General features: G+C 40.9%; 1 protein-coding gene across 7 annotated transcripts in view; it reads left to right on the top strand.

Moving 5' to 3' along the window:
* The window catches only part of enah (ENAH actin regulator), a 187180-nt gene that overhangs the window by 160235 nt on the left and 5137 nt on the right, over window positions 1-21808 (top strand). For 4 of the 7 annotated variants that reach the window (XM_084738273.1, XM_084738272.1, XM_084738270.1 and 1 more), the window contains 9 exons: window positions 5839-6003; window positions 9340-9674; window positions 10981-11114; window positions 11550-11598; window positions 13397-13448; window positions 13737-13803; window positions 15444-15491; window positions 18545-18629; window positions 20150-20207. In XM_084738273.1, the coding sequence (XP_084594399.1) occupies window positions 5839-6003; window positions 9340-9674; window positions 10981-11114; window positions 11550-11598; window positions 13397-13448; window positions 13737-13803; window positions 15444-15491; window positions 18545-18629; window positions 20150-20207 (993 nt within the window). The remainder of the gene's footprint in view (window positions 1-5838; window positions 6004-9339; window positions 9675-10980; window positions 11115-11549; window positions 11599-13396; window positions 13449-13736; window positions 13804-15443; window positions 15492-18544; window positions 18630-20149; window positions 20208-21808) is intronic. The other 3 variants (XM_084738271.1, XM_084738274.1, XM_084738275.1) reach the window with 3 other exon arrangements.

Below are 21808 nucleotides of genomic sequence, written 5' to 3' on the forward strand. Positions count from 1 at the left end.
GCATTAATGTGGTGCTTCAACTGGCTGGAAACTGAACTGTAAGCATTTTTAACTGAAACGCTGCAGCGTTTAACTAAACACACTGAGTAAGCTCACTGTTACTTAGAGGACAGAAGTGATGTCCTGGACACGTTTTTCTTACTCAGTGACAAAAACTGAGAAATTCTAAATCTGCTGGGGCGTTTTTTGTGTTTTTTTGCGGGGGACTTTTACAACATGTCAGGAATCAGCTTTACTCAGTGACTGTGTGTTTTTGGCCCATACTCATGATGAATAATGCCTTGCGCGTCCTATGTTACACACTCACACTTGCCTCTTCTGCACAGTATCTTAAACTTCACCATGTGCACATTGTTTTTGAGCATGCTTAAGTGTATATTCTGAAAGTTTATGTTACGGATATGAATTGGCAGCATACAGGTTGAGGTTGTCTGGTGGATCCACTCGACCACCAGGCTTTTCTTGTTCTGCCGTTCCCATGTTTTTTTTATGTTGAAGTTGTCCCTGAAGTCCAGTTGGTTTGGTCCAGAGGAGCTTGGCTGCAGTTTGGCTTCTTCGTGTGTGTGTGTGTGTGTGTGTGTGTGTGTGTGTGTGTGTGTGTGTGTGTGCATGTGCGCTTAATATTCATGTGTGCACGTGCCCAGCTCTCCGTGTAATCAGTGTCCCCTGATGGTGTGTTGATTTCTCGTGGAAAGGCAGAGCAAAGCTGGGGCCTCTCAGTCACATGACCCGCCCTGAGCGACGCGGGGACGGAGAGAGCGAGGGAGAAAGAAGAGGGGGTGGTGGAACGAGGGAGAAGGATGGAAAAGGTCGAGGTTTAGTGAAAGAGGAAGAGGATGAGCGACACGAGGTGTAGAGCGGTGGGTTGATGGAGATGAAAGTGAAAAAGCTGGCAGAGGAAGAAGCAAAGCGTGAAGGAAACTTGCTGGTTAATGAAAGAGATGTAAGAGAGAAATTGTGTGTTTCGCAGAGGGGAAGTCTGAATGAGCGTTGGGTCCAGTTAGAAGAGGATAAACGAATCCATCAGTTTATGTGTCTTGTGACTGCTGGTTAGGTGTTCATGTGAATTCAACTACTGTGCCTGATGTGTGTAAGCGTGACTGAGTGTGTGTGTGACCCAGCACAGACAGGTCAAGGCGGTGTGTGAATGTCTGAGTCTATATGCATCTGTATTTCTATCACCCACTTTTGAGGATTGAGACAAAATCACATCCTACCAAAAAACTTTCATTTAAATTGTTAATGCCAACTCTCTAGTTGCAGTTTTTGGTGAAAAATTAATCTTTAATTTTTAAACTTGCTTTGCACCAGAAAACACCCTTGTCCCAGACAAGAATTCACAACTTCAAAGAATGTAAAAATGTGTTAAAAGCCTTCAAAATCTAAAACTAACAGTACCTACTGACAACACAGGCGTAAAAATGTGTTATTATAATCATCTTTGGTTTAAAATGTAGCTTTTTTTATGAAGATATTGTTGTGTCCCAGATTTCCGTCAACTATCAGATTTTTACAAAAACATTTAAACATGCATAAAAAGGGTTAGCTATACCCTAAGGACCCCCATCTCACTTCCTGGTTTCAAAAAAGTGGGAATACTGATTAGGCACTAGTAAACTTTATATTTTATGACAAATTATTTAAATAATGTTGCAATCAGATGCATCTCAACTATAACATGTCAACTCTGTAGCCCTTGTAAATCAAAGCTAAATAAGAATTATGGTTTAAAAATGTGCATTTTGATTAGCATTAAGAAACACTTAATAAAAAAATACAAACATGCTGTGAAACGAAAACAGTTACATTTTATCAACTTCATAAGACATCAGCTCTGTCAGATTTCTACATTTAGTACAAAATGGAATCACTCGGAGGTTGGCACAAGAGCCAAGAGGATAATGGCTAGAATGGGCATGTGCCTTTGACTTCAAGCAGCTGATTAAATAAACCATACAACACATGAAGTATCTGTATAATTGGCTGCAATAAACATCAAACACTGAATGTTATGTCAGTGTGAAGAATTCAAATCCAGTCAGGAGAATAAGCAGTGCAGAAAAGTGTAGAATTACATCACTATGAAGGGGAAGTGGAGCAGAAGGTGAACAGAGGATTAACAACTTTACACCATCCCCACACACACAGAAAACATATGGCAGCTCCATACAACACGGCTCAGGCTACGCTAAGCGCTAGAGTAGCACATAAACACACTCAAGGTAATTAGTTAGAGAGGTAAGGCTCCGCTCAGCTGGGATAAACATAGTGAAACAGAGGAGGGATTTAAAATCACCACATTTAAATGATTTCAGACAGTCCTCACATCCACTCCTCATAAACTCACTGATGTGTAAAGAATCAAGAATAACACATGATAAAAAGAAGGCTCACCAAAAGCAAACAGAGCTTCAATTATTCATCCCTTAAACAGGTGACTCTGTCTGCCCAGCCCTAACACTGTACACTTTACTGGAAATATACAGTAAAAGATGAGGCAAAATTTGCAGAAGTGAAGGGTCTGGTGTTGGCCAACAGAGTTCACTAAGAACACCATCCTCACTTAAACAAGATATCAGCATTCATGTAACAAGAATAAAGCTTAATTTCCATCCAAAGGACCCCGAGCTTTTAGGAACTAAAAGGTTTCTTCAACACTGCCACGATACACATATGTCAGCTCAAAAAAAAGCAACTAAATGATGATTTGATGGTTTTCTGACCAAATTCTTCCAGACAGTTGAGGCACAGACATGCCATGGGAATTTCAAAATAAAAGGCGGATCTTAAAGATGGCGATATAGATTGATATTTTCACTTTCAATCAACCGTATTTGATCGTTGAACATTGAATCGATATGTCGACCCAGATCGAGGTATCATTACAAGATGAAGATTTGGCTAATTACTCTGCTGGCATTGAAGTGAAGTGACTTTTCTGTACATCTTATCGTTACGGGTCGCCGTTTCCAGTTGTTGCTGGATATCGTCCTCAGCATAAATAATGAATGAGGCCTGGACTAGTCTGGACTTGCCTGGACTTGTCACTCAGTCTCTCGCCTCCATCCCCAAAGTCCGTGCACTTCTGGACAGTACTACCCCCTCAAAGCAGGGCTTTTTGGGGTGTAAAATAACATCCCTGGAACTTAATTTAAACTCTTGTCCCTGTGATGCAGACAGAGTTCTTTAAAAAAAATCCTAGTCTCTGGGGAGAGTTCCTGTGGTGGAAATGCAGCTTAAAAGTCTGCAGCCACACTAATAGTTATTTGAGGTTGTACTATGCTAGTGGTGGTATGCTAACATGGTCACAATAACACCCTAACATGCTAATGTTAAGCATGTACCTATGATGCTTACTAAGGCTTCCATCAATTGTACTATAGTGTAGTCGCGTACTAACATTCGCAAATTAGCACGAAGCACAAAGCAACACTGAGGCTGACTGGAATGTCATTAGTCTTGCAGGTCGGAAGTCAAGCATTGGACAAATTAAAGTTTTGATCTGATGATGGCGCTAAATGAAAAACCAGGGAGTTATCAAAATCAGTATGATCTGTCCTCAAGAAACAACCAATGTGGCGGTCCATCAAGTAGGGCGAATTATTTCAGTCTGGACCAGCAGTGCCGTCCTTGGAGCCGTGCCACTGCCATAAAAATATTCATTATATTTTAAATCATTTGCAACAGACAGCTTGTCCTGGAATAACGTGAAGTGATGGGAAGATTGAAAAGCTCATTACCTCTAAATGAATCATTTCGTAAACTCAGTAGCTCAATCAAAAGCAAGAATTGGTTCGTGTTCAATTTAGCATGTCTAATTTTTCTAGTCTTTTCCAATATAATTGTATTTCACTCACAAGGATGCAGAAAAGGGCTCATTATCATTTTTAAAAAAATGCAATACCAGTACCAATACCTCTCCCCCTTAAGTGATACTGATACCAGAAGAGTACTTCATTCAATACCTTATATTCTACTTCCATCCTGTCGGAACATTTTGGTGGCATCTCGGCATGCTGAACTGCCTACTTCGTCAGCTGCTAGCTGTTGCTCCAGTAGTGGACCAATCCCATGTCACATTAAACTGAATGTTTGCAGTTATTGGCTACAAGCAAAATCACACAACAAATAATAATTTTATTCTAGATCTGGGTGCACAAAGGATTGAATCCAGGTATCTTTTGACTGGACAACTTTTAATACTTCATGGTACTTGGTTATTGTGGTCGATACTTATGAGGTAAGGTAATGACACCCATCCCTGATGCAGAGTTCATCAGAATCATCCTGTAGTCAAGTAACTACCTAGAAATCTACACAAGAGAGGCATTTATTTATCTTTATCTTCTGACCACTGTACATAACTTGGAGTAAATGTGTTGAAAGCATTTTTTTGGTGTGTCCATAAAGACCATTCTCTTTCAGTCATTGCAAAGTGCAAGCTGGTCTATAATAAAGTAACTAATATTGTAGATAGGGTCATTGTAAAACAAGACTATTGCAGTAAAATTAGGGCGAGGTCAAAGATAAGATGCAAGTCTTTGTATGTCCTCGTATGTGCACAAGTGAACTCGCCAACTAATTGACATGCAGTTTGTTTTCATTTTTGAATGGGATTTAAGTTTCAGAATTCCAGTTTCAACTATTAAGTTTGTCATTGGTTTACTTTGTTTTGTAATTAACCGGTGCATGTTGGGTAAAAGTGGTGATATTCTATGACTTGAAGTTCCTCTGCAGATTGAACAGTCTTGATGATGTTGGTGATGAGTTGTGTCTACTTGGTTTCTATTCTGTGGCTGTGTGCTACATGGTAAACTCTTGCTCCTCTGAGTTTTCCTCCTCAGTCCGTTTGTCTTCCCCTTTTCTCTTGCGAACGAGACAATGAAAGCTTTGTGTCTCTGGCTCTGTCCACAGTGCTAACACCTGTCCACTAACACAGTAGTACCCAAGAAAGTACACAGAACCTGGAATAAAACGTTGGTATAGCTCTGTGCTGGTTTTTCCTGCTTCATCTGCCCCCTTCTCTTTTTTCCTCCCTCCCTCCTTCCTTCTCTCCTTCCTGACCTGCTGTCTTTCCCTCCTGTGTGCATGACGGCTGCTTCCTTCCGGCCTTCTTTCCTTCCTTTCGTCGCTCCCTCCCTTCTGTCCTGTCTTGTCCTTGGTTTGTCCATTCTCGTTGCGTTCATTTAGCCTTCGAAAGCACCCTGTACACTCCCACGCCTCAGGAGTACAACAGGACATCCTCCACACCCGTATCTCCATCCACGCCCACCTACCCAGCCCCCGGGACGCCATCGCCCTCCTCCACCACTCCCCCGACCCCGCCTCTAAGGCATTCGGCCTCCCGATTCGCTACTTCGCTCGGTTCTGCCTTCCATCCGGTCCTGCCTCACTACGCCACGGTACCCAGGCGACAGCAAGCCTTTCCCCAAGCCCCGCCTCCTGCTCCAGCCCCTGCCCCAGCCCCGCCTCCTCCGCCCAAGTCTGTGGTGTGGTCGGCATCCAACTTCACTCCCCTACCGCCTTCACCCCCTGTCATGATAAGCAGCCCCCCCGGGAAGGCCACCGGCCCACGGCCGCTCATCCCAATCGCCGCGCCTTCCCCGCTCACCCAGAAGCCGCCCTCGCCGTCCCCCAATGGCCCGCCCATGTTCCCCGCTCCTTCACCCGTGACCATCCCGCACAGCCACACCCCTCTCGGCATCACCTGCCCCACCCCGCCTCCCCCACCCACCCCGCCCCCTCTCCCCTCCCCGATAGCTCCCCCTTCGTCTTCCTCCTCCGTCTCGTCTCCCCCCTCCTCATCCCAGGCTCCTGGTGTGCCCTCTCCCTCCACAGCACCCCCTGCTGCCGCAGCCGCCACCACCGCCACCTCTGCCTCTGCCGAGCACCTCTCCCTCCCCGTGGGCCTGGGCCTGTCGGGGCCGGGGGAGCCGGACACAGCCGCAGGCCCAGAGCCCCACCCGCCTCAGTGGGGCTCCAGCTGTCAACCCCAGCCCCAGGGTAAGGCCTCCAGTCCGGACTCTTGTCTCTGTTTCTCACTGCCTCTGTCCCCTCTGCCTCTCACTGCTCTCTGACTCACACACTAACAGGGGGGCTGTTGAACACTGTTGCTACTGAACTGGCCACAGCACAAAGTCACACAGAGTCCCACAACACAGGCTGAACACAGGCATTCAAACAGCTGCTATGGTGATGACTCTGGGATCTCCTGGTGCAGCAGTTACTGCTGCTCAGACCTGTCTAACTTCTTTGTCAGTCTCATAAATTGCATGTACATCCATGTGCTCGCTGCTTAAAGGTCTTGGCTGGCTGACTGTTCATTGGATATGGAGTATGTCTGGTCTGTCAGTGTGGCATGTCTGTCTGTTTGATGGTAATCTGTTATTACGTGGGTACAGATGTCTGCACACAGCCACTGCCTTTTTCATCTCTTGGTTGTTTTTCTTTTATCGGTCCATTTATCAACGGTTAGCATTTGTTTTTCACCTTTGTGTTGATCTTATCATTTTGCCATTTGATTTTCCCTCATTAGACTCGTCACTGTGTGTCCTCGAGTCAGTGTGCAGTCAGTCAAACTTACTGTCGGTCCCTTCTCTGTGTCATATAGAGGATCAAAACTGCCAGAATCAAAATAAACAAATAAATGACTCAATAGATTAATATGCTATCAAATGCACCAAATGAATGAGACAACAGTGTGTCCCCGACTGTCCTATTCATTCAAATTCTCATTGCTGTCTAGTTGTTGTGCAGTATTATTATTCATTTCCCAAATACTGTTTCAGCAGGCTTCCACCTCAGGTTTCATACATAAAAATGTATTGATTGAATTGATCTGAATTTTGCAGTTAAACTGGAATTTTAAAAGGAAGGAGGGCGCCATGCTTTCATCAAGTCACTTGACTTGAGCAACTGTCCTCAGTTTTTCATTTGTTTCATTTAGTATGTCACCAAATATGGAAAAAGAAAAAACTTGAAATATCCATTGTGTCAGCTTTCTCAATTTAAAGTGATTTCATGAATGTGAAGTTTATGTGCTAAAAATTTTAAGCTTAGTTGTTCGTGGCCGACTTTCACAGTTTTTGAAAAACAGCTGGGCTGGGTTGCACCAACAAGGATTAATTTTAAACCGGATTAAATTATAGTTTAAATTATGTTGCACCAAACTTTTAAACTAACTGAAAGAAAGATTAAATTTAAACCTTTCTTTAAACCTCAGTGTTGTTTCTCGCAAAAAAGTTAAGGGATAGACTAATTAAGTTTTTAGATGTGTCTCATAACTATTTAGCTGGCTTGTAAACAGTATGACCTCTTGTTAACTTTTTAGCTAGCTACCAAACAATGTAAGCTTTTGTTAACTTTTTAGCTAGGTTGAAAACAATATGTTTTGTAAACTTTTTAGCTGGTTATGAAATAACGTCACTTTTTAGTTTATTAGCTAGATAGCAAACAATGTAATGTTTTGTTAAAGAATACAGAGCAGCCAAAAGTTAATAGATAAATTAGTTTTTAATTGTGCAACACAGCTCTGCTTAATTTTAAATCTTGATGTACTCATGTGAAACCCTCTTTTGCTAAACCTTCATTAAAACTAATATTTTATTATTAAATTAATCTTTGTAGGTGCAACCCAGTTTCAGTTTGTCTTCAAACAAACATCAGACTGGCAGCGTTTCCATGCAGATACACCAGTGCTCCACTGACCTTTATTCTTTGTCCTTTGGCATTTTCTCTTATTAGCCACAGGAGGTGTTCTAATGACCTTTGACCTCGACAGCATCAAACTGATTGGCTGGAAGGGACAGGGACTGCTGGTTTGACATTGATCACAGCACAGCATGTTCACATTCCATTGTAGATTATTGATCATGGATTAAAGTCTGTGATGAGAACATAGCGATTATCCTAGAATTGCAGATTATTTTGTGTGAAAGGGACAAAACTAGTTCATATTTATCAGATTACAAATCTTTTGTCAACCTACGAATTAGGATGTCTTCATATTTATGCAGATGGCATTGACCTAAATAAAACTACTCCTGCTAGAAGTCCTCTTTGAATTGTCTGTTGGTCATTATGCATTATTTTTAGTGTATCATTATGAGTGTGTGCGCATGTGGTACATTGATTTAATGCTCAGTGTTATTGTTTTGTCTTTGCTCCATTTATTGGAATGTCCACTTTCCAGAAATGATCGGGCCATTAATAAGCTGATATTTATTGTTCATCACTTAAATTATCATGGGTTTCTTTAATATGTCTAATCCCCTACTTCTAGCTACAAACCTGGTCACTACCACTCACTAACGCTGCATGCTGATGAACTGAGATTTGCTGTGATATGATGTGGCATGCTGTCATACCTCATGTGTATTCCATGTTCTGTTTCATTTGAAAATCCACCATTACTTCACGAAAAAATTCAAAGACAAAGGTGTGACCTGTTGATGTGACAAAGACTTACTCAGGCTGAAACGTTGGAATGATTTGCTTTTAGCAGGTCTGTCAAATACTACAATCATACAGGAATGTATGTCAGAGAAACACAAAAAAATGGATTTAGGATTTTAATTGTTATATTATTTTATGTCAAGTATTAGCTACCCTGAGAAAACATAAAAACATCACAACACTTAAGACAGACTTACAGACAAAACCACCACAATATTGTTTCTTGCAACATTTTACTATATTCTTATCCATGTTAACTTATATATCGCTCATTCTTGAGAACTGGGACAAATCAAGTCCAACTGAAAAAGAACTTCACAATTATTAACAGTAACACTATTTTAATTTTTTGGGTGAAAATGTATTCTATAAGGTTTGATGTACAAAATATAAGTCATTTATGAAATGTTTGAGTTTGCTATATTTTTTTAAAACTTGTTCTGTGCCAGAAAACACCATTGTCTCAGACAAGAATTTACAAAGGTCTAATAGCTAGAGTTTGATCTTTTAAAAAATATTTTCCAACATAATTGAAGAGTGAAAATCAAAACCCCCTCAAAATACAGTTTTGTCCCAGTTCTGAGAATGAGTAAACATTAATACACATATTGGAATTTTCCAACATATTACATTATTATTTATTAACACTAACATATTAGTAAATTCTGCACATAGATGGAAAGTGAGCGAGGTAGTTTCAGTCATAAATGAATCTGAATCCAGTCTACAAGCAGATTTACACTGAGCAGCAACCAGATGAGTTTAACTGTATCAAAGTCAACAGGTTTTTGCTCTGTAATATTTTCCTAAAAAAATGACAGTTTGAACTTAATTTCCCATCCCTGTGTCTCCGCCCCCCCCCCATCCCCCCTGCCCCCCCGACAGACGTGGTGCAGAGCCCGGGGTTGACCACCCCGACCCCTCCCCCACCTCCACCCCTGCCACCCGGCTCCACTGTGACCTCCGCGGCCGCCACCCCGGCTGCCACCCCCACCACCCCGGCCGGCCACCCTCCCCCTCCCCCACCTCCTCCGCTGCCCCCTACGCTGACTCCTGGCGGGACCCCGCCTCCTCCACCGGGTCCCCCACCCCCTCCCGGAGCCCCGCCCCCTCCCCCCGCACCCCCACTTCCCGCCGGACTGTTCTCTCCTGCGGAGGACCGCCCCATCTCAGGTCTGGCCGCTGCCCTCGCCGGAGCCAAGCTGCGCAAAGTGCCAAGGGTGAGCGCTTGATTGGTTATTTGATCAATGGAAGGCTTGACAACCCATGTCTTCATGTGTGTCCCATATAAGTTATAGTACATCAAGTCATTATGGAGGTGATTAGCTGCGTACGCTCACACACACAGTTCTACTTTTCTATCAGTCTTTGTGTCCTTTGTTTTCAGTGTTAATACACACACAGCCCTCACACATTATCTTCATACATAATCACACAGAATCACTGTCACTGAAACATTAACACACACACACACACCACGTTCATGCATGGTCACACACACACAGTCACCATCTGTCACATCTCATCTCAGACTCGGGAGGTTTAATGCAGTACTGACAGCCGCCCTGCAAATCACTGCATGTCTGCTTGTGTGTAGCATGAATGAAATACAGAAATCTCCTAGAATTGTTTCAATATTTATGGATTTCTCTTCTGGAATAAAAGACCAATAATACATTCTCAACTGGGTCTTCCTAAGTCCCGCCCCTTTTTGCTCTCTGCTCCAATAACAGTTTAGCAAGCTCAGTACACAGCGCAACCTCGGCCAACTTTCTCTGTTCCTTTTTACTGTACTTACATATGCTATGTGCTAGGCTTGTCTGTGTGAAAAGAGACCCACATTTTAAAGATGGATAAAAGTGGTAGCTGAGGGGCTTGAAAATGTGATATAATCACACCTTAAGTTTGCTAATGTTAGCAAAATACTAGCTAACCAGCTAGCCAGTATACACTGATCATTAGCCAGCTAGTTAGCTAGTGTTTTGCTAATATTAGCTAATGCTACCTAGCTAATCTACATATAATATTTGCACCCCAAAAGTGTGCTATTGTTTAAGATACTTTTGTGTAGATAAACAGTAGTACGTTTCTTGTAGGATGCACTGTTCAGCATGTATCACTTCCCATGAGTCTCTTTTCCGGTTGGAGACATGGAACCATGGAAATCTGTGCCAACAAGGAACTCATTTAAAAATGTATATATTCCACCAAGCAAAGTGAAACTTAAACATTACACAGAGCTGTCTTTGTTGCTGTTTGCCTTTGTCTCTTATGTTGCTGTTGTCAACGCCACTACTGTATTGCATTGTGGGATATTTATGCCAGCCTAGTGTCCAGCCTGAACGTCACTAGTACTGGCATGGAGGAAGTAGACTGAGGAGCCAAGATGCTGAACTGAGCACAGAGCAAAAAGGGGCGGGATTAAGAAGGCTCAATTCGTGTATTATTCTCAGCTTCGCTCTGATTGTAAAGAACACGCTGGACTTAATTTGTGTTTCACAAGAGATGTTGCTTATGTTCCCTCAGAGTGACGATGCAGGGGCAGCTCTGGCAGCAGCCATGTTGGGAGCTGGAGGGGCCAAATCTGAAGCCAGGGGCAACGGCCCCCTGCCTGGAGGAGGAGGGCTTATGGAGGAGATGAGCGCCCTATTGGCCAGGAGGTAGAGCACCATCACGTTTTTGTTAGCTTACTGTTTCTGATGTATTCCAGATTTCTTCTCAGAATTTTAAATAACCACTCTTCTTATTTTTATCATATTTATTTGTGTGTTTATTTTGTGGTCATGGCAACACCCAGCAGATCTCATTGGTTTTCACTTTGTTCCTTGTAATTCAAATCATTGTTTTTGTTACATTATATGGGTGTATTTGCAGAATTTGATGAATAGCAGATAGATAAAAAATAAAAGAAAGGAAAATGTACCTGAAAAAGTGAGTTTTCACTTAAATGGTGCAACGTGCTGGAACTGACAGATCTGAATTAAAGGCCTTTCTCAGATCCTTGAGTTCGGAAAGAAGTTGCTTTAGCTGCGGTCAGTGATTCCAAACTTGTCATGATTCCTCATGAACGTGTACGACGGCTTTGTGTCTTCCAGGAGAAGAATTGCAGAGAAGGGCTCATCACCTGAACCTGACCAGAGATCAGTGAGTATCATCCGTCTTCTCTCATGCGTGTGATATCTACACGTTGTTTGATTTAGGTCCAGAATATCATGACTTACCGCTCGCCGCTGAATCGCACAATAGCTCCTCTGTGTGATAACACACACACACTCGCCTCAGTGTGTACTACATTCATTACATTCCTGTCTGAAATGAGTCCTCGATCACTCAGTGCTTTATCTGGGTGATAGTCTGCATGTTTGGATGTCTTGTAACACATTCCAGTCTGAAATCCCTGCTGTCATATACCATAAAGCCCCACATACTTACCTGAGCTACAGAGAAAACCAGACCTTTATTTAAAACAGGCTTACATCAGCCTCTGTTTGTATTTTATATTTTGGTACATGAGAAGTTTCTCTATTTTCTGATTTGCTTCCATTGCTGTCGGGGCGGCTTCCTGTTCATTACGTTAATTCCATTCATAATTCCATCAGGACATCATGTCATACTGACCACTCTGTAGCTCTGCTAATCAGTTCCACTTCGCTGTTTTTTCATCAGCTTTAAGCTAATGTCCACAAAACTCTATATTTCCTCCAGATGTTATGAGAAGTTCTGCACATTAAAAGTCTTTCAGCAGCTCAAATGGCTTAATCCCTCCCTTTCATCATGGTCTTTAAATGTGAAACATCTGCAGGAAGTGTTTAGGTTTTACTGACTATATTTTAAAGGAGCATTGTGCATAAATGAGTACAGCAGTCCAAATAGCAAGTTGGAGCCATAGACTATATATTAAATTATGGACAATAAGTCAAGAGGCTGCATGTCTCACAGACTGCCAAACTCCATTAACATTTTTCTCAATTTAACATTACTAAACATCTATGACTTCAACAAGATTATTAATGATTTCTTATAACTCATAAACAGACACTTAAACATTCTGCAACAATTCTGCACGAATTTGAACTCTAATGAATGTGAAATGGACACACAAAACAGTTATTCCAGTCCAGAATGGAAATTTCGTTCATGTCAAGTGAAATGAGTATTTTAGTTTAAAATGTTTCCTCGATCTCTGATGACACATCACAGTTTATGATTTATTACAGTGAATATGTTACAGAGATCTCCTTTCACAACAATTACATAATTTTTCACTTTTTTCCAGGCTATCTCTTTTGTACAATAGTGTATTAGGACCAGTGTAGCTGGGGTAAGTGGGTAATATTTTCTGATAAACTCGTATATTCCCTGAGATTAAAGTGGTAAATTTACAAGAAAAAAACTGTAATATTATCTGAAATTAAAGTCTTAAAATTGCAAGTGAAAATTTCGTCTCAAAAGTTCTTAAAAGTTTCTTCTTGGAATATTACCCCCCTTCTCTGGCTTCGCTTTTTTAATAACCAACAACATTTTTTTTTTTTTTGAAAAAGGTTTTTTTCTCAGATGGAAAAAATGTGAGTCAATTTTGTAGTTTTTAGGTTGTCAAAAGTCACCTAAATGTGACATTATTAGCATTTAGACAATTACGATTTACTCCCTAATAAAAAGAAATGTAAATACACAAAAATAGGTGGTATTATTGGGGCATTATTATACCCCTTTCATTATATCGTGTGTTCTATACGTTCACAGGGGCGTTTTGTCCTTGTAAGTTTAAATTAAAGCACAGTCCAAAGATATCTATGTCATAATGTGACTGATTAAACACAGACAAAAGAAGCAGCTCCTCATGACTGTCTGTCGCTGTCTAAGAAATATCTTTTGTCCCTGATTATGATTCTCTGAGTGGGGCTCATCTCTGACCTTTGAACCTCGTCTGTCTGTCCAACAGGAGGAGGGCGAGATCAACACAACCCCTAAAATGTCAGCCTGTAGCACACCAGGTGAGTGTCAGGGGGAACAAACACTTAAAATCTGAAGACTGAGGGGCAAACGTCAGCAACATCAACATCAGGACTAAATATGAATCTGCCTAATGATGATGATCCAAGTTAGTGTTAATCTAGTTATTTCTCCTCAGTTTTCATGCACTGGAAATCTGCTATTTTAGAGTTAGTGGAAGTTTTGTGTGATATCAGAAGTATTTACATGACTGAATAGCTGATCTTCATGTCATCTGGTAAGAGCAGTTTGTTTTTCATATGTCTTTGTTTTTGTTTTGTTTTCTCCAGACATGCCCAGGAAGCCATGGGAAAGAACAAACACCATGAACGGTAGCAAATCTCCAGTTATCGGAAGGTAACTCCCCACTTCTCTGCTGAACGTGCAGTTTCTCTTACACTTTGTCATTTGTGTCATTGTTGGACTTAAAGTACATTTTATGTGCTGAAACGGTTCAGAAGTTTGATTTGATTTTTATTATTATTTGTTTATTGCCCATCTGAATGCTAGCAGCGATGCAACTAAATGACATTTTCCCAACAAAAGAGATCCTAGTGGCTTTTTAAAGCATTAGCATCAGCTAGCTTTAGCATGATGCACTGCTGGGGCCGTTCAGTGCTGGCTAACATCACTAAAGCTTATATCGCCTTCATGTGCACGTTGGATGTACGTCACACACCCAACTCAGATCTGAGGTGTCGCAGTGCGAGGAAGAAGAACAAGGTAGAATCAGTTTTAGCTAAGCAGCTATGAAGACCACAGATTTATTTTGTTGTTTTTTTTAAATGCTATCAGCCTTTTTGATTGGACAAATATGTCACAACCACATGTACATACTATGTACATTATAAATTGTGGTTTTGCCATTTTCACTGCTAACTCTGGGTGACATTCAGACAACTTGGTGGTTTTACATCTCCAAAGGGCTATTATAGGGACATTAACTAACTGCGCACCATGAACTCATGTCCACTTAAAGTGCCTGTTTTTGCCACTGACAGGCTCAGATTGTTGTTCCAAGTGTCTGACAATATTATGTCAAGAATCGCTACAGAGATGGAGCCTTTTGTGAAGGAGTAGGATTTTTTTGTTCTTTCTTGTTTAACTAGAAACAGATGACTTATCGCTCTTGTCAGAGCCACCAGACTGCATTTACAGAAACAGTAAAGTTATCATCGTAAAACACTCTTGATTCAGACTCAACAGAAACAAAATAAAACTCACCAAAAACATCTTTATTTCTAGTTCTGCTGTTCCAACAATCACTCATTCTGGTTGCTTGGTTGTAATAAACCATTCACTGAGGCGGACGAAAATATTCTGGTTCTACACGCTGTTTCTCCCTGCTAACTCTTTGAAGTAAGGGTTTATTTCGAGCAAACCAGAGTTGGTGATTGCTGGAACCGTGCATGGAATGACACACCAAGTTTTACTTTGTTTCTGTCCAATTAGATTGAAGCGTTTACGACGATAAAATGTTTCTGTAAATGGAGTCTGGTGACAGGATAACAATCTGAGCCTGTCGGTGGCAAAACAAGCACTTTTAATGGACAAACTTTGACGGTTCATAATTGCCAACAAAGATTTTCATTTCACCCTGTTTTACTCAATACTGAACCAATAAAAAAAAACTGAGAATAGGGCCCAGGTTAAAAAAAATCCCAAAGTTACCCTTTAAGGACTAGAAAAACATCCATTTTCACAGTTTACCCGTCATACATCTCATAAGCCATTATCTGTAGTGCTTATTCTCTACCTTAAGTACATAGATCTGGGCATCTAGTTTTTAATTAAATGTATGACTAGAATATTCCTGGAACTTTAAGTAAACAGACATACAGTAAATGCAAGCATTGTGTAATAGCCTTCTGGTTAAACATAAAGCTGAGTAGGCGTCAGGAACATCACTGACCCCAGGCCATCTTAAGGGCGGGGGACATACACAGACAGATAGTACGCTGTAATTTGTAAAGTCAGTGTCTCTGCTGCTCACACAGACGAGAGTCTCCGTGGAGAAATCCCATGGCAGCAGACTCCTCCAACAGGTAGAGAGAAAAGGCCCCGCAGAGTTTGAGAAATCCTTTTCTTTAAAACAATCTCCTGTTTTTTTGTTTTTTTTTCAATCGGGGTTTGCTGTGCTGGACGTGGTTTGGTTGGAGAGACGGGCTATTTTCAAATGCTTGGAATGAATCCTGTGTTGTCTTTGTGTTCGTTTTCCAAATTGACCAACCTGCAGGGGCCAGCTCTGCTCATCTGTTGTTTGATTCGTGCCATTTGGTGCAATCTGTCATGTGGTGTTTCCTGAAGCACTCATTGCCTGAATGATGGATTCCTAATGTCATCTAGTCATTGTTTTTGCATGCTGCTGCGCCTGCTGCCCTCCTAACTTTTGCCCCCTTTAAAACAAGGAAATCACCATTAGCGTGTCACGCACTGTACACCCACCCTATCACACACACAGACACACAGACACAGAAATGAGTGTCCGCCCAGTGCAGAGCAGACTTGGCACACTATTATCATCTTAGAGCCAGAGCAGATCCAGCAGGCGCTCGCAGATAAGGCCCCGCTGTGTGTAAAAGTGTGTGTGTGTGCACGCACATGCACGAAAGGAGACACCAGATGGGCGTTTTTGATTCCAGCTTATTAAAAGTGACTTTAATATGTGAGCCACAGTGAGCTGAGCACACTCAGACTCGTTTGACCACGTGAACTCATAGCCCTATTTTACATTTGTGTTAACTCCTAATGATTTGCATGAAATCATTCATTACAGACAAAAGCAAGGAGCAGCGTGCATGGCAGCGTGCCAGAGAGCTGTTAAATTGTTAAAGAAAGCACAATGAATTCCAAGGTACAAGGTTCATTAACTGTAATTCTACAACACAGGGTTGACGAAATGCAAGTTGTAGTCCCTTTGTGCTACTTAGAAAACAAACATATATATAAATGCATGAATCAATAATAAAAATAAAGTATTCTTTACCTTTATGTAGCTGATTATCAGATTCAATTTTTGACATCAGACTGAACAAGTACATTAATACAATATTTTTTAATATGTTAAACGTTGTAAAGATTGTACAAAAAGTCTACTGGACTGAACGGTGCAGCTGTGACTGAATTAATGCCGGCGCCTCTGTTTCTTTTGTTCTGCTCTTCATATATACTCTTATAGTCGGAAACACTCCTGAAAAATAAAACTAAAGTGCCACAACCTTCATTTCCGTATTCCGGTGTAAAGTAATTCCACCCCATAGCTACTAAACGACCCGCTGCCGAGCTCATTTCCTTTTCTTTCACTTCTCCTTCCTGCCACACTTCCTGTCTTGAGAGTGATTGGCTGCTGGGTGAGGTTTTCCCCTGCTGATTCTCACACACAGTAAGGAGCTCTCTCAGTGTAGCTGCAGCTACAAGGTCTTTCCTTAATTGCCGACGTCCTCCTGGCTTATTACTTTTCCTGAGACATTTGAAAAGACATAAAAGGTCTCAGCTGCTCATAGGCTCCACCTAGCAAGACTCATTGAAATATCTGAACTGAAAAAACGCGTGGGGTAATGCTTTCTACCAATGTCAGGTATATAATGCATTATAAGCACAATCATAAGACATTATAATGCATGTATAAGGCTTTATAAAACTCTTTAGAAATGTTTACAACCATGCATAACAAGTTATAACAATGGTTATAAAGTATAAGTGGTGGGCATAATGTTTTATAAGTGCAGCATTCACAATGCTGATACCTCCATGCCAAACTGAGTCCTGGGTTACAAAGCATGTTATAACTACCATAAACTTGGCCAGTTATAAAGACACATAGAAAACTGCTCATATTGTCATAACAGCTTAACAGCTTATGTCTCTGAAATTGAATAATGTCTTATAAACATCACACAGTTGCCTATAACCTTAAACAGTGCTGTCACTTTACTTAAAGCTCATGCAATAGCGCATTATTGATGTTTATAAGACATTGTTCCATTTCAGATGATTATGCGTAATCTGTTATGATACATTAGAGCAGTTCTGTCTGTGTCTTTGTAACTGGCTATGGTTGTTATAAACTGCTGTGTAACCCAGAACTCAGATCTTGCTGTCATATACAGATGTCACTTTGAAGGTGTAAAGCATTATGATGAGGTATGAAGCATTATGAATGCTGAACTGGTCATACATTTTGTCTGCCAATTATAATAATTTATAAACCTTAATATAAGTTGTCATGCATGATTATAAACACTTAGAAATGTTTTTATATAGCCTATAAGTACATTATAATATCTTATGAATGTGCTTATAATGCATTATAGACATAACCTTAATAGAAAGTGTCGCTGAAAAGCTTTACAGATAGTGTCAAATGTTTCTTTGAGGAACATTTGAACACACAGACACCTGCTGCACCATAGGATCCTTGCAGACATCTGACCTCAGAACAGACAGAAATCTGTTTTTAATTTAGGGTCACAGTTTGCTGAGACCTCTGTGTGTGTTTCTGTGTTTGTATTTTCTTTTGTGTGTCTTTACATGCATGTCTAGGGGAGTGCTTTCCCCTCGTGTGTGCATGCTATGACTTGGTTCCTAACCGCAGTTTTGGCAGCGTTGCCTTAATGTGCATTCTTCAGGACAGATATATATAAACTCAAAAGTAAAATGAGGAAGAAGTTTTCTCAGATGTGGTGATGGATCAGTGGTGATTTTTCCGTGAAGAGTTTCCAGCAGAAAATGTTATACAGTACCTGCAATTGAAATTTCTTTTTCCATGAAGAGTTTCCAGCAGAAAATGTTATACAGTACCTGCAATTGAACAGAAAAGTCACTACTCTGTGAAAATACTAGTAGCCACCAACCAGATGCTGGAATTATTTTTGCACACTCTTAATAGATGCACAGTTAATATCCTATTTATCACGCTTCGCAGTTTCCCATAAGTCACAATCCGGTTAAAGCCACAGACTGATGTTAATCCAAAATAAATTGATATACATGTTAGCAGCCGGTGTTGTTCTATGAGCATCCTGTTCTTCCCCCTCATCCTGGCTCATTGTCTGGTTTTACACTGGTTTTATTTTCCATTTTCTGTCTCTCCTCACAGACCTAAATCCACTCCGACACCTACTGCATCCTTAAGTGCCAATGGTGTGCCAACAGAATCTGTTGACTATGACAGATTGAAACAGGTAGGTGAACATTTAGATGATCTTTTCACAGTTTTAAGACAAATTTCATCCCTGTGCATTATTCGTGGAATATTATACTGTCATGCTGGTACCTGTTAACATCAGTGTGTGACACAATGTCATTGATAGACAACTCTGTGTGTGGCACAAATTCATCAAACCACAATACAAGCCGGCAGTAACAGTTTGTTGCGCCCGTCTACATGCTCTAACGTGTTTTAATGCTTTAATGTATCCTGTCTGCCGGTCTGTTAGTCCCACATTTTAATTCCATTCAATGTATTTCTAGTACTGACCAATGGCAATAAGGTCTTCTAAACACCATACACTTGCTATTAACCTTATACAGTTCTGTCACTGTTCACAAATTCATGTTATTTATTATTAAAGTTTATAAGACATTAGTCAATTTCAGAAACTTAGAAATTAAAGTCTGTTATTGTACATTCATTAGTCCTGTATGTGGCTTTATAACTGGTTAAAGTCATGGTAGTTATAATGTGTGGTAACCCAGGGCACAGATTCTTCTCTGAAACACTGTTATGACTTTTGCAGGGAGCTATAAAGCACTATGAATGCTGAACTTATACTACATAATATCCACTACTTATAATCCTTCCTAAACATTTTTATAACTTGTCATGCACGATTATAAACATTTCAAAAGTTTTATAAATCCTTATACATAATGTCTTATGAATGCGCTCATAATGCATTTATAAAGATTATAAACATGTATTGAGTTTTATATGACTTATAAAAGCATTATAAGGTGTTAATGTGAATTATAGACATAATCATCATAGAAAGTGTTGCCAAAACTTGCAAAAATTGTTTTCAATAATGATCTGTATATTAAAAACAGTCATGGTAAATAACGTATAGTGGTTACAGTGCGATGTTGCTTGCACTGATACAAGGATTTTCATTGGTTCCTTTGTTTTATAGCTAATTATGCAGCAGTGTTACTAGTGTGACAGCGTGGGTGTGTGCAGTGACCCGTCCTGTTATAAGGCAGCTCCTCCCTCTGACCTCTGTGAATGAGCCTGTTAGATAAGTGGAGAGTCTCTCAGAGTCCTGCCTATCTGTCACTACAACTGATCCCAGCAGTAGGACAGAGACGGAAGACACCCTACAAACCCACCACTGTACCCACTGTTGTTACCACTGTCCCATTCAGTGTGATTTGGAGGCAAAAGAGTTTAGCTCCTGACACCGATTTCGCCACATACTCTCTCTGTCACTTTGTTTACATCCTGCTGAGTCTTTAAGGTTAATCTCACAGGGAACACAGGGATTAGCTGTTCAGTAACAACGACAGAGAATGTCCCTTTGCCAGTTGGCAGGTCCTCCTCCCAACTAAATCCAAAAGTCAAAGTGAACTCTGTCCGTGAGCATCTCCTCTCACTGTCATGTGACTGTCCACGTGGAAAGGTGGAAATGAGAATGGTTTGTCTCCTCTCTGAGGTCTGACCAAGTTTGTATTGAAAGGTGACTTTGTTTTGTTTGGTCTTTTTTAGGACATTCTGGATGAGATGAGGAAGGAGCTGTCGAAGCTAAAAGAAGAACTCATTGATGGTAATTATCATGAAACCTGTGTTCTCAATTCACACACATACTTCAGCCATCCTGGAGAAAGCCTGGCAGACTTCCACACTAATACATTTTTCTTTAAATTGCATAATTTTTGTTATCGTTGCACCTAAGATCGACATTACTTTCAAACTCTTAACATGAAAACTTTTGGACACGTGAGTTTTTGCAAACCCATACCCGCCTTCACCCGGAAAACTGAGTACCAGAATCGTCCTGTTTTCCTCAGTCGAGTCACGACCAAAGCTGTGATTACACAGGCTTCTGCAGTCCCTCACTTGTGTTCTTAGAGAGGTATCTGTCAGTTGGCTCAGCACCTGTGCTCTAGCGGCGTGTTTCTTCAGCAGTGATGAGCCTAGCTTGCAGCTATCAAATCCAGCACTTTTTACAAGCAGCAAAACCACTGCAAAGATTATTCTCAGAGTCTCTGATCACACAAAATTATGCCAAGATTTCTTCAACGATGTATTGTCCACAATTTGGTATTCTCCATAGGCTGTTGTTGCCTTTATGTCATTTACATGGATGCACTAGCTATCAGTGTGCCTACATCACTGTCAGATCAGTGACGTCCCATGATTTGGTCACATGCGGGGTCAGAGGTGGTGTCGCAGGCTTTCACAATAAAAAATCCCTGTGGCTCGATATTGTTGGGTGATTTATATGATAAAAAATATACAGCACAGTAATTGCCATTGCTGATTTCTCTAGGAAAAAACAAAGCTGCAGCTTTTTTGTTGGTTACCTGCTGGGTACCTGACCCAGTGCAGGACTCTGGGAGACTCTGCTGATCCCATTTTAATTTTGAAAACTCTGTACGGGTGGAAGCGGAAACCTCTTAAAACAATGAGGCAGGCACCGTCCGTTCACTCCCTGGTTGGGTAACGATGTGTCCTTCCCTGATCCGTCAGACTTCTATCGTGTGACCCTTTTCTCAAACAAAACAAACAACTTCAGCCTCGACTATCATTAATTCAACTTGGATAACAAAGTACAGGTGTTGCTGACCTTGCTGGCTATGTGTTACTTTCAGTAACAATTCCTCCTCGTCTTGGGTCCAAGCAAAGAAATCTCTGGTCCGACTTCTCACCATTACTGTTCTTCGTTCACAGTGTCTTCTCTGACAAAGCAACCAACCACCGAGTAGAACATTTGCTTCCTGTTTACACCAACACATGTATGCCCAGTGTATATAATTGGTCATGTGATATGTGTTTTCAGCCATGTTAATATGGACGGACATTACTTCTGAAACATGCCTGTGGATGGAGGTCATTTTAAAACAAAACGTATTAGAGTGGAGCCTCAGACGTCTCTCTAGTAGAAAATCTATACATCAAAAAACTAAACGCAGCAATAAAACCGTTGCTGTTTTTTTTGCCTTTACTTTCCTTCCTTCTTTCCACTGGGTAGTTTCCGGGGTTTATTAAATTTAGACCTGAAATGCTGGCTGAAGACAGGAAGTGCCTCTTCTCAAAAACATACAGCAAATCATTTGACGTCAAAGGTACTGTATTGTTATGACTCATTACTTATAGCAGCTTTAGTTTATAAGCTGCAGCGTTGATGTTGTTGCAGCAGAAGGC

Source organism: Lutjanus erythropterus, chromosome 15 (assembly GCF_056507025.1).
Source record: "Lutjanus erythropterus isolate fLutEry1 chromosome 15, fLutEry1.hap2, whole genome shotgun sequence".
Taxonomy (NCBI): Eukaryota; Metazoa; Chordata; class Actinopteri; order Lutjaniformes; family Lutjanidae; genus Lutjanus; species Lutjanus erythropterus.